The 16,400-nt window shown below is 44.6% G+C and overlaps 2 protein-coding genes across 2 annotated transcripts in view; one reads left to right on the plus strand and one right to left on the minus strand.

Annotated features, from left to right (window-relative positions):
• Positions 1-4,377, minus strand: part of LOC139221699 (protein bicaudal D homolog 1-like) — a 31,131-nt gene extending 26,754 nt beyond the window's left edge. Inside the window, exon 1 of the mRNA XM_070853620.1 lies at positions 4,144-4,377. Coding sequence (XP_070709721.1) covers positions 4,144-4,377 — 234 coding nt within the window. The remainder of the gene's footprint in view (positions 1-4,143) is intronic.
• A 3,371-nt stretch (positions 4,378-7,748) lies between these two features.
• Positions 7,749-16,353, plus strand: strap (serine/threonine kinase receptor associated protein). The gene is made up of 9 exons (XM_070853631.1): positions 7,749-8,145; positions 8,519-8,654; positions 9,781-9,862; positions 9,984-10,056; positions 13,072-13,171; positions 13,323-13,460; positions 13,748-13,884; positions 14,144-14,293; positions 15,518-16,353. The coding sequence occupies exons 1-9, from the start codon at positions 8,034-8,036 to the stop codon at positions 15,577-15,579; spliced, it is 990 nt and encodes a 329-aa protein (XP_070709732.1). The 5' UTR covers positions 7,749-8,033; the 3' UTR covers positions 15,580-16,353.
• The last annotated feature ends 47 nt before the right edge of the window (positions 16,354-16,400 follow it).

The following is a 16,400-nucleotide window of genomic DNA, read 5'->3' on the forward strand; positions in this document are numbered from 1 at the left end:
TTAAACCAAAGTGATCTCAGGCAGAGGTGGCGATGTGATGAATGTGAAGCAGCAACAGCCTGCTGTTAGAGACACAGTCAGCGGCTGCCAGAACAAGAGGTTTTGTCAGAGGAGTGGAGTTTTGGTGAAGCTGAGGTGGCAACCAAGCATGGTCCAGAATGATGTTACAGCAACCAAGACGCTCATTAGAGGACGTTACACGTACTATTGAGACTTAAAAGTCTTGTGGAAAATAAAAAAGCAGTTAAATACAGTAACTCCATGATCCTGCCCACTGCCCTGTCAACTGAGACGGACCGTTAAGTAGACGTGAATAACAGGATTATTTATGGTTTATTACAAATGGTAATGAAAACCAAAACAACTGCTTCTGAACAACCTGATTAACCTAAAAGCTAGTTTCACAACACTTTCTATGACACCCATGTCAATGATGCATTAGAAACATACTTATGATGTGGTGTGATCTTCTTAAATCATTGTATAATTCCAGTACTCATAAATATTCATAATTCTTTAGAATAATAATCATAAATGATTATGAAGCAATTCTGTGATTAATAGGTATTGTGCTCGACTTAATAGTTTATAATGTGTTATGATTTTGGTTATAAATCTTAATTGTTTTAAATTATAATCATATAGTCCCATAAGTAGATCATAATACATTACAATCTGTTTATTTGGCATTACAGAGAGTAGGGATGGTAACATTCACTGATGCATTGCTATAAAAGTCCATGATTTAAAAAAGGTGTGGACTGAAAACAATTTAGGATGAACGTCTCAATTTATTATTTCCCCTAGGAGTAAGCCTGGAGGGGTTTGTTGGTACACTTAAGCATCATTTATGTTAGAACATTCTAACCACCAATGGCTGGATGTTTGCCTAAGTAGTACAATAAAACTCTCGGTACCATGTTGAATTGTACAGTAACGTATTCTTTTGCATCACGTTGTAAATTGAATCAAATTGTACTAAATCGCACATCACAACAGGGTGAATCATATCATATCGCATTGGTAGTAACTTCATATGTGTCTTTAGGAAATGGAGTCGCGGTGATGGAGGTGCACATCCCTGACAGAAAGTGTTACCGTGCTCACATTTACAGATTCGCTAACTGTATGTATGTAATGTTGTTGTTGTTGTTGTATTATCTTTGGGTTTCCCGCTGTTCAGCGCCTGGAGCTCTTAGGAAGCACGATGGGCATTTCTCACATTTTACAGGCTAAAATATTAGTTGATTCATCTGAAAAATAATCAGATTATTCAACAATGAAAACATTACTTGCAGTCATTATCGACCCAACTGTTCAACCAGAGTGTTTAAACCACTTCATGTGGAGGTATGGATAGAAGAGAATGCAACAACGCTTACTACTACCGATACTTCTTCAACCTTTAGGTCCCATTAGACTTTGTTAAAGTGATGTTGCCATATTCCTGGATCTTAGCGATTGACTCGAGTACAGTGTCATGACTGCTGAGAGAAATGACGGCCAGAGTTACAGTATGTCAATCACTGGTCCTTCAGCTTCTCCATCTGAGTTGCCACAGAGCAGCGCTATGGTTGTACTGGGAGGTTTCCAACACTGAGCGTGTCGAAGCTTCACTTCCCTGGATGCCATTGATTCCCACAGACCACTGCTGTCAATAGTACAGTGTCCATAGTTGACTTGACTGTTTAAATGACAGTTAAAAATAGCATACTGTTGACACATCATATACAGTAAATGAAGTGGTACTGCTGCCTACCTCCTCTAAGCCATTCACACACACACACACACACACACGCTGACCTTCAGAATGTAACAGTCAGCTTCCTGATTCATCTGCATTACAGCTAACAAACTAGTGAATTAGTGTTGCCATATATTAGCCTGCACACCGGAAAATGCTGTTCTCTGAGACATATCGATCAGAAAAATGAGCGGCCGAGACTGCTTACCAGACGTTGGTGATAAATCACTTCCTGAGGCCAGAGGTGCGACGGAACACTATGCAGAATCACACAGCGGCATGGTCAGATATTGGGCTGTGGTGCATGTTTAGCCGAGGACGGTTGGTTATGATGCTGCTGTTTGTTGCAAAAATAATGTCCAGGAGGGAAGGTAACCATTCACTCACACACAACACAGTGCTTCAGGAGCAATCTGGGCTTCAGTGTCTCGCCCAAGGACAGACTGTAGGGAGCAATCAGCCAGGGCCCCTGTTCTACTACTGTGCCATGGCCACATGTAAAAAAAACAGCTTAACATGCTTAAAGCCGCAGCGATCAATATTTCTATATGGACAGTGGATCAGATGACTGTGTGAAAGGTAATAGGACTTGTTCGTTGTGATGTGATTGTGATGTGTCATCTTTCAGCTCACTGTTTTGATTCTTTAGACCAGGTTCTTTAGAATTATCAGCCTGGTTTCCTGCGGCAGGCTTGCCTGACTTCGGATCTTTGAATCCACAGTTTGGGGTGATGATTAGCCAATCAGTGCCCAGGGGCGGGACTAATGCTGTTCTCTAGGGTTGTCAATATACTTTCCATAGACAGCATTGGCCAATAACAACTCCACTTTTAAAACCCCGGCCAAACCAGTACGTTGACATGGCTATGCATCAGTTTCAAATTAAAATGTCGTTAGATTCTGGCGGATATGTTGATCTCTAGTGATTAGTGAAAATCAAATGACCTTCCCCAACAGAAATAAGTTATAGTGGAGGCAATGTCAAAACTGAAGATGGAAGTGGAGTAGAAAGAGTTGACAGTTCCATCAGACAAACAGCTGTTTTCAGAGAACAAGCCTCGATAAACCCACCGCACAGCACCTGCTGAGCACCAAACAGCACCCTGATAAAGTCATTTAGCCGCAAACCAGCCAGATATTTCCTTCAGGAGGAGACCAAAAGCAAAGCTAAAAGAAAGTGAATACTGGACTTCCATTCATCAGGTGGACACACTCCAAACATTTTGCTCTGTTTGTCTGTGTCTGACATATTTGTCAGAAAACATTCATAAGGTGACAATAAATCAGTGCTGTGTTTACAGCCTGCTGCGCTGCCCTCAAGTGACCAGAAAACTCAGTCTAAGCTCCTTTAAACAAGGTCATGGTGATTAGCCATGGAGCTCAAGAGGCACCTCTACATTTCACATACCTCCAAAACTAACTGCCATGCTGAAGGACAACCTCCCCCTGCCTGTGGCAATTTGAAGAAACTAACCTATTTAGGAATATGCACCATGTAGACACAACATAGAGTAAAAGTAAAAAAAAAGTTGGGCACAAGTCAGTGTTTGACTGAAGGCGTACGAATATTACCGTCTTTGTATTTCTTTCACATCGAGTCACTTAACAAATGTCTCATGATCGAACCAACACACATTAAACCTCGTGTCTGCCTCCTCCTACTGACAGACTACTGAGAAAGTACTGGGCAGTGTGCTCGGAGGAACTGACGTTACTTTTAAACATGGCTTTTTAGTGTAAAGACGTGTAAAATGAGCAGAGCCAGTTGCCTCTGGCCTGGTGCTGTTTCACAACATGGTGTGTGACCAAAGGGGAGAGTCCCTTCATCTGTCTTATAGGGAAGCTTAAGAAAAGAAGTTTCCATTGGCATCTCACAATCATAACATTAGTCGTTATTTTGCTATTGCTATTTTTTCTTTTCACTCTCCCTGTTCTATTGTTGCTGCTGTAACATGAGAATTTCCCCCTATGGGGAATCAAATAAAGAAAAAAAAAGTCTAAAGTCTATCTCTAGTATCTTAGTCGTCCTTAGTATCTTGGTCACAAGCGCTGTACTTAAGTTACAGTCACTTTTCATCCACATGACTTCATCCACTGCTGGTTTCTGGGAGCACCTGAATCACTGAAGCTGTCAGACATGTTTGGATGTCATCTAAAGCTGGATACCAAAGAACAAAGCATGCCAAAGCACAGTAAGAGACAGACAGTGACAGTGTTGGCCCTGTGGTCCTGAGCTGGGCCCGTCTCTTCCTGACCAGCACAGACAGCTGCAGCTCACAGAGCAGAGCAGGACAATAGCAAGGGATGTGCATGTCACACCTAGTTCAGCCTGAGGTGACAGCATGTCAGCCAGCCCTTATTAACTCTCTTAAATCGAACTCTAAGTGTTTGAGGCGTACCCCTGCTGAGCCCACCTCCTGCAGCTGCTCCAGCTCCAGCCTCAGCACCTCCTGCTCGGCCTCCAGCTCGGCGTACTGCTGCTTCAGGCTCTGGTTCTCCTCCAGGACCACCAGCCCGCACTCCGCCGCCCGGATCTTCTCGCGGTTGGCCTCCGCCAGCTCCCGGGTCAGGCGCTCCACCTCGGCCCGGCACTGCTCCACCGTTTCCCCGCATCCCGCTCCACCGGCAGCCATCGCCCCTCTCTCTCCCTCCCTCCCTCCCTCTGCCCTCTCCTCCCTGCGTCCGACGAGCAGAGAGCCCCGCCGGGGGGGCAGAAACAGCTGAGGTAGACAACAAACCCCCACCGCCGCTTCGCCTCCGCGGACTCACGACGCTGCCTCAAAGCTCACGTCGGAAAGAATGACGGACATCCGCGGATATCCTCAAAGCGTCTTCATGGTCGCCTCCTGCCATGTGATGCCCTAAATGATGCAGCTTCTCATCTTCCGCTGCCCGCATCCATCCCAACCCGCCCCCCCCCCTCTCCCACCACCTCCTCCCCCTGCTCTGTTTTTCTGCTTATTCACCGGCACCGGGACGCCATCTCTGCCCGCTGCCGTGAAGCAAGGCACACTCCCCGCTCCGCCTGTGTCATCATCATCCTGCTGCAGGCTGCCATGCTCCGGATCTTCAGTGAGAAGAGCTCTGCCCCATGACACACACACACACACACACACACACACACACACACACACACACACACAGGAGCTGTGTGCGCCCTCTGGAGATCACACTGATCACTCGTGATCCGTTTCTCTTCACTTTCTATAGTAAAAAAAACATTTCAAGAGTTTTCTTTTTTTTTTGACATGATTGTAATGGTCAATATTTGTACAGGATATTAATTCTATTCTTTTTTTTGCTTAGAGAATGTTTATGTGGGGTTTTGTTTTACTAAGTGAGGGACGTGTTGATACATTGGAATCACTATGAATTCATGTGAGCATAAAAAAAAAAAACAGAAAGGTGTCATAATTATTACAGGATTATAATAACCTGCTTGTGTGGTGATTGATTAAGCCGCCGCTTTAAACAGGTTAGTAGTCCAGTTAGTAATATGGAGGAAAAGTGATAATATAATATTCCTGTATTATTATTAGTGGAGGAATTAGACTATACTCAGATACACTACTCACAAAAAGTTAGGGATATTCGACTTTCAGGTGAAATGTATGGAAAATGTAAAAAGTGAATGCTACAGTGATATTATATCATGAAAGTAGGGCATTTAAGTAGAAGCATGCAATGGTAATTTTATTCATCTTAAACAATTTATTGAAAGAAAATCTACCAACAGTGGTAGGTATACCACAACAAAACATTTCAGTGTCTCAATAAATTGGGATGTGGCCAAAGGACGTCCACTCCTCTCCTTTCTGTGACTCTTCCAGTCTCTGTATCACTGTTCCAACCTCCTGATGACACTCTGTGACCCTCTAAGCTCAGTGAACACCTCCGTCTGAGGACTTCCTGTTTGAAGCCTCCAGTGTTGAGGTGCTGCTGATCAACTGTTAGGTGTCGTCTTGGTCTCATGATGTCAGAATGTGAACAGCAGGATGAGGAGGACTGTTTAAATACCAATTCTAACTGAAGCAGGAAATGTATTGGTGGATTCATGGATCAAACCTGTTGTGAATGTTGCTGTGAAGCTTCTTGTTAGAGAACAGCAGCTGGTGCAGAAAGTACTGAGACACTGAACAGTTGGACATGTGCATTCAAAGGTTTAGAGAAGGTCACATTAAGTTCACCTGGAAAGGTTAGAATGCATTTTAGGTTCATCCTGAAATTTCGCCTGAAAGCTGAATATCCCTAACTTTTAGTGAGTAGTGTATGTCAGTAAAGTAAATGAGTGATTCCACAGTGTAAAGACACACAGTGACAAGTAAAAGTGGTGCCCTACTGTCAAAGCATTTCTAACGGTGCAGCTGTAAAAGCTGACTTGAGTTAAGTGGAATTCATTCTAACTGCACACTGTATTATAAACTAAACTGTATAACAATGTGCCGCTTGGTGCCTCAATCCGCAATAATACATTATAATTTATCAGTTCCTTATATATTCTTTTTAAATAGTATGAATCCAAAATGATCGAATCGATGTAGTGATGTAAAAAGTACAATCTTGGCTTCCAAAATGATGAGGAGAGAATTCACTGCTCATTTATGTTGTAACACTTTTACACAGACACTCACACACTGCCCAGACAGCACCCACACTGTCGTTCAGGAGAGAATGTGGAGCACAGCTATTCTGGACATGTTTCTTTTTAGCCTATTTATCTCGTTAACCATCCATCCACTATCTATACCGCTTAATCTTAAGGGGGAGCTGGAGCCAATCCCAGCCCAGGGTGAGAGGCGGGGGCCACTCAGTCACAGGGCCAACACACAGAGACAGAGAACCACTCACACTGACGCCTATACGGCCAATTTAGAGTCACCTGCATGTCTTTAGACTGTGGAGGAACATCTGGAGGAAGCCCAAGCAAGCACCAGGAGAACATACAACCACAGATCTGACCACCACACCACATTATTACCATAAGAAGTGGTAATAATATGAATGCGTAATGTATGTATTGTGATTAAATAATGCAGGCTTAGTTTAAAATGAACTTTTTGTAATCTTGTCTCTCACCGTATCTTGTTTTGAAACAGTATTTTACAACAGGATAACTGAATGATGATACCCTGAATATTTTGAAGGAAATAATGTCAGTTCTGACATAATTAGGCTGATGCCTAATGACCGACGGGTCATTGAGCTGAAATACAGGAGCAGAAAAACAAATAGAGCTTGAGGATGAACTTTCTTATCGCGTGTATGTGTGAGGAGTGTGTGTCATCAGTCTGAGTGTCCTGCAGGGAGCAGCAGCACGCCTGATCCTAGCAGGAAGTACACGAAGAAGAAGTCGTTTTCCAGCCTTCAAAATAAAACCAAGAAAAGTATTTTTAATGATTCATGTTGCATTGAATATGATTTTCTCAGTCAAACCGTAGATTAATCATGTCAACAAGTGATTAAATACGCTCTAATACAGTAGGTAACTGTTGGATATCCGAACAAGGGTTACAAAAATATTAGAAAGATTTTGTTATTAATTTAGAGACTAAAGAATTAAAGAAAATGAGAAGATATTGATGCCTACCAACTAAATGTGCTTTTTAGTATCTAGCATGCTGGAAAATATTTACTATGCCCTACTTGATGTGTTTGACAGATAAACACAGTGATGAGGAGGCTTTGAAGGAGAAGGCCTTTTTCTAGAATTAACATGAAGTTTGGTAAACTGACATCAAATAAAAACGAGATGTAATAAACTGTTCCTCAAACAATATAGAATAGCAACCTTGCCTGGATTATTCAACAATTTGATGCTAATAATGTATCAATTTCTTCATTTGTTCTTGTGATTGTTTATGTCATAAGGTCTTATTTATCTAGCAAATATCGACATGATCAAATAATTGAGGTTTGGCACTTTTATTATGAAAGACATCACACCGGAAGTATTACGGTTGTTGTGGCTAGCGGAACACCGGCTATATCGTCTCTGCGGTGGTGACTCCGCGTTGCACGTTGCTAGTTAGTTGCAATGTTGTAGCTATTAGCACGATAGCCATTCCTTCGCTGGGGGAGACCCACTGTTAATTTGGACAAACTTACCTATTTAATTCTCACTCATTTAAGCTATAGTCCAACCAGCAGCCAACTGAGGACCACCGCAAATTATTCAACTAAGTACTAGTTAGCTTGTCTAGTCATTGTTTTAGCCCGTTAGCCTAGCTAGCTAGCTAGCCGCTAGCGCTCCTCCCTCAGTGCGAACCGTCTCCCGACCGGCTGAAGGACCATGGCGATGAGACAGACTCCGCTCACCTGCTCCGGTCACACCCGGCCCGTGGTGGACCTGGCTTTCAGTGGAATTACTCCCTATGGCTACTTCCTTATCAGCGCCTGCAAGGGTGAGATCAGTGGGCAGCTTTGAGGCACATGAGGTTTTTTAAAAAGTCACAGTAGTGTCAACGGTTAACGTTAGCTTGAAGTCGTGCCAAGACGGCTGATGGCTGCATCCTGTGTCCGCACAGTTGGACCTGTAATTACAGTGAATCTGACTGCCACAGGCTTCTGGTGCCCAGTCATAAATTCAGAAATACTATCCTCAGCCCTCGGATTTAAATTTGCTGTCAGTTGTCACAACGCAGAATCACATGGTCTCAGAGTGAGGCAGCCTGTGACACACCTGTTGACTGCTGCAGCATCCACAGGTTCTGATCTGCCGCTACACTGTGCTGACATGTAACCCTTCTGTGCACTATGCTTTTTCTTTATTGTCAGATGGCAAGCCCATGTTGCGCCAGGGAGACACAGGGGACTGGATAGGAACGTTTCTGGGTCACAAAGGCGCTGTCTGGGGAGCCACTCTGAACACAGAAGCCACCAAGGCAGCCACAGCTGCAGCTGACTTCACAGCGTGAGTGAAGAGCCCAGTCAGGGGCCAACAAAAACCAGCCTATGGTGATAAGTCAGTCATCCTGAATATGTCTGTCTATGTCTCTCTCTCTCTTTCTCTCTTTACATGCATGCAACTGCAGGTTGTTGTGAGCTGCAGGTTAAGAGCCTGCTCTCAGCATGTTCCCAGTTTAGAGAAGCAGGCAGGAGCCCCTGCAGGAGTAGTGAGAATATGTTCACTGCTTTGCATTGCCATCAAACGGCTCTTTCTAAGAGTGAGCTGAAGCTGTTTTCTCTCTCTCTCCCTTTCTCTTCAAAGCCACGGGGCTCCTTTGACAAAAACAGTGAGTTTTACCTAGCAGAAGACGGGAATCGCTAGACTGTCGCCTCTGCCTTAATCAGTTAGTTTGTATGTGTAATTGTGTGACTCTGGATTTTTGAAATAGTTAGTTTGGCTCTCTTTGTTTATTGAAGCAACAGCAGAACTGCAACTCCTGTGCTCTGTTCTGTCAGCGGAGACTGTTGGCTTAGAAGAGAGAAAGAGAGAGCACAGCTTCATTTTCCGTCAGAAAGGGCTGTCTAAAAACTCTAAATACGGGGGTACACTGTTTTTAGCTGGCTGAAATATAATAGTTTTGCTGCTGCCCCCTTCCAAAGCAGTGTATTGTTTAGCATCCACATTGAGATTCCAGCCTGCTTCTCCATACTGGGGGCATGCTGACTGCAATACACTGACTATAGATAAGAACTTCATACAGCCCCACTTCAAAAGATTCAAATGATCCTTTCAGCTTAGCGTCATTACCCTTAGAAACCCCAGTTTATATGTGATGTCGCCAATACTAGACCGTGTTTTAAGATGATGGGCTCCCTCTAGATATTGATAACAAACTGGTCGCTCCTTGTCCTTCAGCTAAATGGCAACAGGCCAGTAAGAATTTGAGAAGAGGGAATGTTTGTCCTGACTCTGGGTTCCAGAAGATTAGTGGGTTAGCCAATAATCTTTGGGCCTTACAGAGTCCCTCTTTAATACCCATGTGTCTTCTCAATTAGCTTTTAAAAATCCCTGAACAATGGTCTTGATTCATTCATATCACTGCTGCTACATAAACTATTGTCTATTAAAAGATGACATCTGTGCTTTTCAGAAAGGTGTGGGATGCAGTGAGTGGAGACGAGGTCCTCACACTGGCGCACAAACACATTGTCAAGACTGTCACCTTTACTCAGGTGAGTGCAGTGTCTGGATTTAAGAAATAGCATGCTTATAAATCTGTGATGAACTGGTATATTTCTAAAACTGCTGCTCTCTCTCTCTCTCTTAATATACTTCTTGTGGCTCTCATCACAGGACAGCAACTGTCTGCTTACTGGAGGAAACGATAAGCTGCTGCGCATCTACGATTTGAGCAACCCCGAAGCAGGTAAGAGGATTGGTTAATTTAGTGGGGTTTAAAACATGCTTCCCTTTTGGGGTTTCTTAGTGAATTGTGCTTTGGTAAGTGAACCACTGCACCCTACCGGATGGATGGATAGATTAATTCATCTTCTAGGGGAAATTCAGGTATCCAGTAGCTCACACAGTCAATTGACATAAAAGTCAGTGAAGCCAGTAAAAAAAATAAGAAAAAATAAGATGGAGGGAAAAAGAGAATGAGGGTGGGTCATGAGCCACTGCCCTCGACTGAGGTGTTCTGCAGCCTGATGGACCCTCTGCAGCGTTCAGTCCTCAGCTGCAGTGAGAGGAGCCGTCCACTGCGGCTGCTCCTCTGTGCTGCCAGGATGTGGTGAAGAGGGCGGCTGACATTGTCCGTGATGGCCTGCAGCTTGTGCGTGTCTGTCCACCACCTTTTCCAATGAATCAAAACTCCTTCCCAGTACTGAGCCAGCCTTATTAACCAGCTTGTCCAGCTGCCCGGTGTTCTCAACCCTCCCCAGCAGTCTGCAGCATGAAACGGTACACTTGCCGTCACTGACTGGTAGAACCTGTGCAACATGTCACTGCAGACATCAGAGGACCTGAGCCTCCTGAGGGAAGCTAGCCAGCTCTGTCCCTTTCTGTAGAGGGCATCTGTGATCAGGGACCGGTCCAGTTTATTGTCCAGGTGCACACCTCAGTATTTGTAGGATTGCAATGCTACAGTGTCCTTTCCTGGAATGTTGACTGGGTGAAGTGGGGGCTTGGACCATGACCTTCTCCTTTGTCTCGGAGGTGTTCAGTAGGAGGCATTCTTCTCACTCCAGTCACCAAATGTTCTCAGCAGGTCCCTGTACTCCCCTTCCTACTCCCCTTCCTGTCTCTTCCTCACACGCCACAATAGCATGTCGTCAGAATATTGCTGGATGTGGCAGGACTCAGAGTTATATATAAAGTCCTGTGTGTGTGCAGGGTGAACAGGAATGAAGACAGAACAGTCCCCCTGTGGAGCCCCTGTGCTGCTCACCACCATCCCAGAGACACATTTCCCCAACCTGATGAACTGTGGACGTCCTGTCAGGTGATCCATGATCCAGGAAATGAAGGAGGCACCCACCCCCATAACTTCTAGCTTGTCTCTAAGCGTGTGAGGTCTGATGGTGTTGAAAGCACTCGAAAAGTCAAAGAACATAATCGTCACATAACCACTTGGCTCATCCAAGTGAGAGTCAGCCCGATGGAGCATGTAGAGGAGAGCATCTTCCACCCCCATATGTTCCTGGTCTGCAGGCTGAGGCTGCAGATCCTCAGACCTTAAGCTGTCTCCAACACACACCATCCGGCCCAGCTGCTTTTCCTGGACACAACCTCTCGAGCTCAGCACTCCCCTCATCTATTGTTAGAGACCGGGAGGCCCAGGTGAGACAGGAGATGCAGCTGCAGTGTTGGGGCTGCGATGAAGGCGGTGGAGGGGGGAGCTACCACTGAGGAGGGGATGGGTGAGGCTGTGCCAGAATGGGCAGGGCACACACTGGCCGCTGTGTCAAACCTATTGTAGAACTCATGGGCCCTGTCCTCATTACCCACTGTTGTTCTGCTGCTCATAGCCAGTAATAACCCTCATGCCCCTCCACATCTCTCTAGTGGTGTACTGCAGCTTTCTCTTTAGACTCCTTTAGCTCTTGTTGCATTTCCTTGTGTTTCTCCTTGCTTCCATCCCTAAAGACCTCTTTTTTCTGGTTGAAAAAGAGTTTCTTAGTGTCTCTGGTGTTCCACGGTTTACTTTTGGGGAAAAAGGTACAGTCTTTGCTGGTATGTCTACAGAAGTTAATGTAGTCCATAGTGCAGTCAGTGTCCTAGTAATTGTTGTTTTCCTGTGACACCAGCTGTACATCCCAGTCCGTGCACTCAGAGGATGCCCTGAGAGAGACTCTCTGTCCTCTGGTGTCCACTTCCTGACTGTGTGGGTGGTTGCAGGCTGCCTCAGTAAACAGGGTTTGTTGGAAGATTTCAGAAAGACCAGGTTGTGATCTGATCTGCCAAGTGCTGGAAGGGCTGAAGCAGTGTATGCCTCCTTGGCATTTGCATAAAGCAGAACAAGTGTCCTGTTTTACCCTGTGGGACAGTCAGCATACTGTGTAAAACCAGTCTGATGGGAGGTGACATGATTAAAATCTCCTAATATCACAATGAATACATTTTAGATTTCTTTATTTATATAGCGCCAATTCAAAACAACATTATCTCAAGACGCTTTCCATAAAGAGCAGGTCTAGACCTTTATCCTCACAACATGGATGACGGCACACACAGCTCCAGGCCTGGCCTGTGGGTCAGTGTAAACAACAATGGTGACAATGTGAGAGAACTCCCTCAGTACCTAGTGAGGTCTGAGACCGACTGCCAACAGTTCAAAGTCCTGACAGCAGATCTTCTCCTTACTCCCTACAGTGATCTGTTGTTCACAAACATAATCAGTCCTCCACCTTTGTTCTCTCCACTCGCTCTGGCGTCTCTGTCAGCTCATACCACCGTGAAGCTGGGTAGATCCACACAGGAGTCAGGGATGCTATCATTCACCCAGCTTTCACCAAAACGCATTACACTGCACTCACGGTGCGCTTGCAGGATTTTCACAAGTGCCTGTAGCTCGTCACGCTTGTAGGACAGAGAGTTGGCATTTCTCATGATAACCGATGGGAAAGCCGGCTTGTATCTCCTTCTCCTAGCTGCTAGCTTGGCACTGGTTCTACACCTGCGGTGCAGCTTCTTCAGCCCAGCTGGCGTTGGGTGTTTGACTCCGCGTTCAGTCTGTTGCAATGCAAGGAGTGCTTCCCTTGTGTACACAACTTTTCCCCAAGCTGTAAAAAACACAGTAAGGCGCATCATGGAGACGGGGGCGTGTGAAAGTATTTTTTTTTTTTGGTACTTGAGACTATGAGGTGCCCCCTGATGTATCATTTGGTGCTGTATAATTTTTGTGTGCACACGTAACCAGCTGTTGCATCTTTGTGTCCTCAAGCACCTCAGGAGATTGCAGGTCACACCTCAGCCATAAAAAAAGCCTTATGGTGTAACAACGACAAGCAGATCCTCTCAGCTGCCGAGGACAAAACCATACGGTCAGTGAAGGACGCCGTGTGTGTGTGTGTGTGTGTGTCAGTGCCTTAGTTAAAACGTGTCCAGCTTTACTCATCATTCTGTTCTGTGCTGTCACAGAGGCTCTCAGCTGTCAAACAGTCATAGAGTGTGTGTGTGTATGTGTGTCTCCAGGCTTTGGGACAGAAGCTCCATGGAGGAGGTGAAGACGCTGAAGTTCGACACGTCTGTGAGCAGCATGGAGTATGTGGCGGATGGAGAGATTCTTGTGATCACTTATGGAAAGACCATCGCTTTCTACAATGCCCTGAGGTACACTGCACACTCATTATACACATCCAGGAAACAAACCCGTCCACAGTGACTTAAATAGAACGGAATTCTTTCCAAATCATATCTTTGATAGCTGTATTACTTCATAACAATGCTGTTTTGGTTGACAATCACACAATAAAGTGTTGTTTTTCACATCCACTCTACGACTTGAGCCTGAGGTTTTGTGTGTGGACTGACAAAGATGGTGATGCTGTAGAACTTTGGCTTCTCGGCAGCACTTAAACCGAAGTGTATGATTGAAAATGATTCTGTTAACGTTCTAGCCTGGACATGATCAAGACAGTAGAAGCCCCTGCTCCCATCAATTCAGCCTCCCTCCACCCAGAGAAGGACTTCTTTGTTGCCGGGGGAGAAGACTTCAAACTCTACAAATTTGACTACAGCACCAAGGAAGAGCTAGGTTAGGAGCAGAGAGATGCTTTTTCTTCCACCTTTAGGTCATTTTAGAAACGTTTTACTCCTTTTGGAGTGTGAGCTTTTTAAAAAAAAAAAAAAAGATGCATTCTGTACACAATGTATACGAGCCAAATTAAGGAACAATACATGTTGATTCAGAGACTGATCATATACAAATACAGTATAATACAAAGTTAAAAAATAGAGCAAAAGAATATATAGTATAAAACATCTAATGCTGTTGCTTCCCCTCCTGTCTGCAGAGTCCTATAAGGGTCACTTTGGTCCAGTGCACTGTGTTCGCTTCAGTCCGGACGGAGAGCTGTATGCCAGTGGCTCGGAGGATGGCACGCTCCGATTATGGCAGACGGCTGTGGGGAAAACCTATGGCCTGTGGAAGTGTGTCCTTCCCGGTAACAATCTTTGGCCACTCATTTATGTAGTCACTGCTAGTCACAGTCCTATGATCTAGAACAGGCTCTATATGACGCAGCGCAGGGAGCAGCACACGGAGACCAACAATGGTAAATGCTAAAGCCGGTGTGAAAGTGTTTGTAAATGTGGTTTTTCTAATTAGCACAAAATACTGGCTTCAGAAATAGTACGCCTATATGGAGGTCAGTGAGAAAACCTCTGACATCCTTTACTCTTTGAATACAAAGATGTTAGGATCTCAATGTCTGATTGCATTTCGTGGTGGCAAAGATTGAGATTGTATCATTAAAAAGATATTACAGCTGTGGAAGATGTACACAAGACAACCATGTAGTACTGTATGAACATCTGCTTGCTGGATACCTGAAGTTATTGCATTTAAACTCTGCCCGAATGTGGATACTCCTGCTGCTCACAAACCTCTGGCTAGAAAATAACATGGAAATTGACTGAATCCTGCCATTAGCAGCTATTTCAGGCTGCTTTGCTTGTTTCCTGTATCAGTAGTTTTGAGGGCCAGTAGATTTGTGGTATGTTCTAGGGATGTGCATTTCAAGCCAAAGTACCGTTCGATAGTCATCGTGAACTATTGGAAGATTACCCCACCCTCCTGCACATGCGCACACAAATACATTCACCACCGCTGCCGCTAGGTGCAGGGGCGTAACTCCTACATTGTTGTTTTGACTGTCAAACATGTATTACTGTGGCAGAATTACACATCGGACATAGGCGTTTGGATCAAAGCAGACGTTAAGTTGATCGCTGCCCACGACATCTTCTGTCCACCTGAACCAAGCACCACAGAGGGAGGGGAGGAGAGACAGCTGGATAAGAGCTAAACTAACCCAGCTGGTACCTAAGGCTGCTTCGAGCTAATGTCCGGTCGCTGGAGGGTCAGCTGGATGAAGTGGTGCTCAGGGTGCCATAGCAACAAAAATCAGAGACTATGGACCTGGCTTCATCTCAGCATCCCGGATCAATCTGCTGCTCCCGATGGGCGTACTACCAGGCGCCAGTAAAAACAAAGGAAAACTACTAAAAGCGATAGTTGTATAAACGATTAATTCATTAATTTAAAAACTTTTTTTTTGATAGTTTAACAAAGATTTGAATATTTGAAAATCATGACTCATCCCATTCATGTTTCAGTGATATGACTCTGCTAATTGTTCCTCATTTTCTGGTCTTGCATTACCCAGAGGACCTGGGGGCTGAGAACTCCGAGCAGCTGTACACCCCGGCCCCTGAGATCAAAGCCTGAGGAGTAAGCAGTGCTGTTTGGAAACGGAATGAGAAGAGAAAAGGAGACGAACAGAGGGGTGTTCCAGTGTTCTATCAGGCCCCAGCAAGGAGCAGAGTCCAGAGGATCTCCATACATCAGCAACTGATGTGGATATTATGACTGCCCTGTCTGTCATAGACCAACCCATCACACACTAACACACACACACACACTGATTTTATGCAGTTACATGCACAGTATGGGCTGCAGAGTAAAGAAGTAGAGCTGTGAGTGTCGACTCATCGCTGCCTGCTTTCTCTCTGATCAGACCAGTTCTGTCTGTCTGCTTAAACTTATTTTAACTTCCCTAAAGCCTTGAACCCCCAAACCCCACAAACCATCTAATGCTAAGATTAGCTTTTGGTTTCAACATTAAGGTATTTCATGAGCTGGACCAAGGCTTATGTTTTCAGTTCATAATTGCAAAAAATAATAATAGGTTGTTGCACAGTTTGTGCTTTAGTTAAGGCGCTTTTATTTCTTCAAAAAGACTGAGTATTTGCTGCTGTTGTACTGGTTGAGTATATAAAGTCAAGTGTCCAAATAAAAGAAAATATTGTTTTGTGACAAATTGGAAAGGGAAGAAATTTCACTGGGTTTTTTTCATTTTGGTATCTGTCTTCACTTGTGTCCAGTGATGAAATAAACAAATGCATTACTGATTTTTTTGTAAGTAATGCGGCAAGAGTAAACTAGGTTTGGTGTTTTTAATGACGTTCTTACCTGGGCCATAAGAGGATGGTTATTGTATATTAAACACCCAGCAAAAGCATTTAAAGTGATACTGCCATCATGTCTCC

The sequence above is a fragment of the Pempheris klunzingeri genome, chromosome 22, assembly GCF_042242105.1.
Source record: "Pempheris klunzingeri isolate RE-2024b chromosome 22, fPemKlu1.hap1, whole genome shotgun sequence".
NCBI lineage: Eukaryota > Metazoa > Chordata > Actinopteri > Acropomatiformes > Pempheridae > Pempheris > Pempheris klunzingeri.

Coding starts and splice junctions, on each gene's coding strand:
- strap (XM_070853631.1), top strand. CDS start 8,034: ATGGCGATGAGACAGACTCCGCTCACCTGCTCCGGTCACACCCGGCCC. Junction 8,146..8,518: donor CCTTATCAGCGCCTGCAAGG/GTGAGATCAGTG, acceptor CTTTATTGTCAG/ATGGCAAGCCCATGTTGCGC. Junction 14,294..15,517: donor GTGGAAGTGTGTCCTTCCCG/GTAACAATCTTT, acceptor TGCATTACCCAG/AGGACCTGGGGGCTGAGAAC.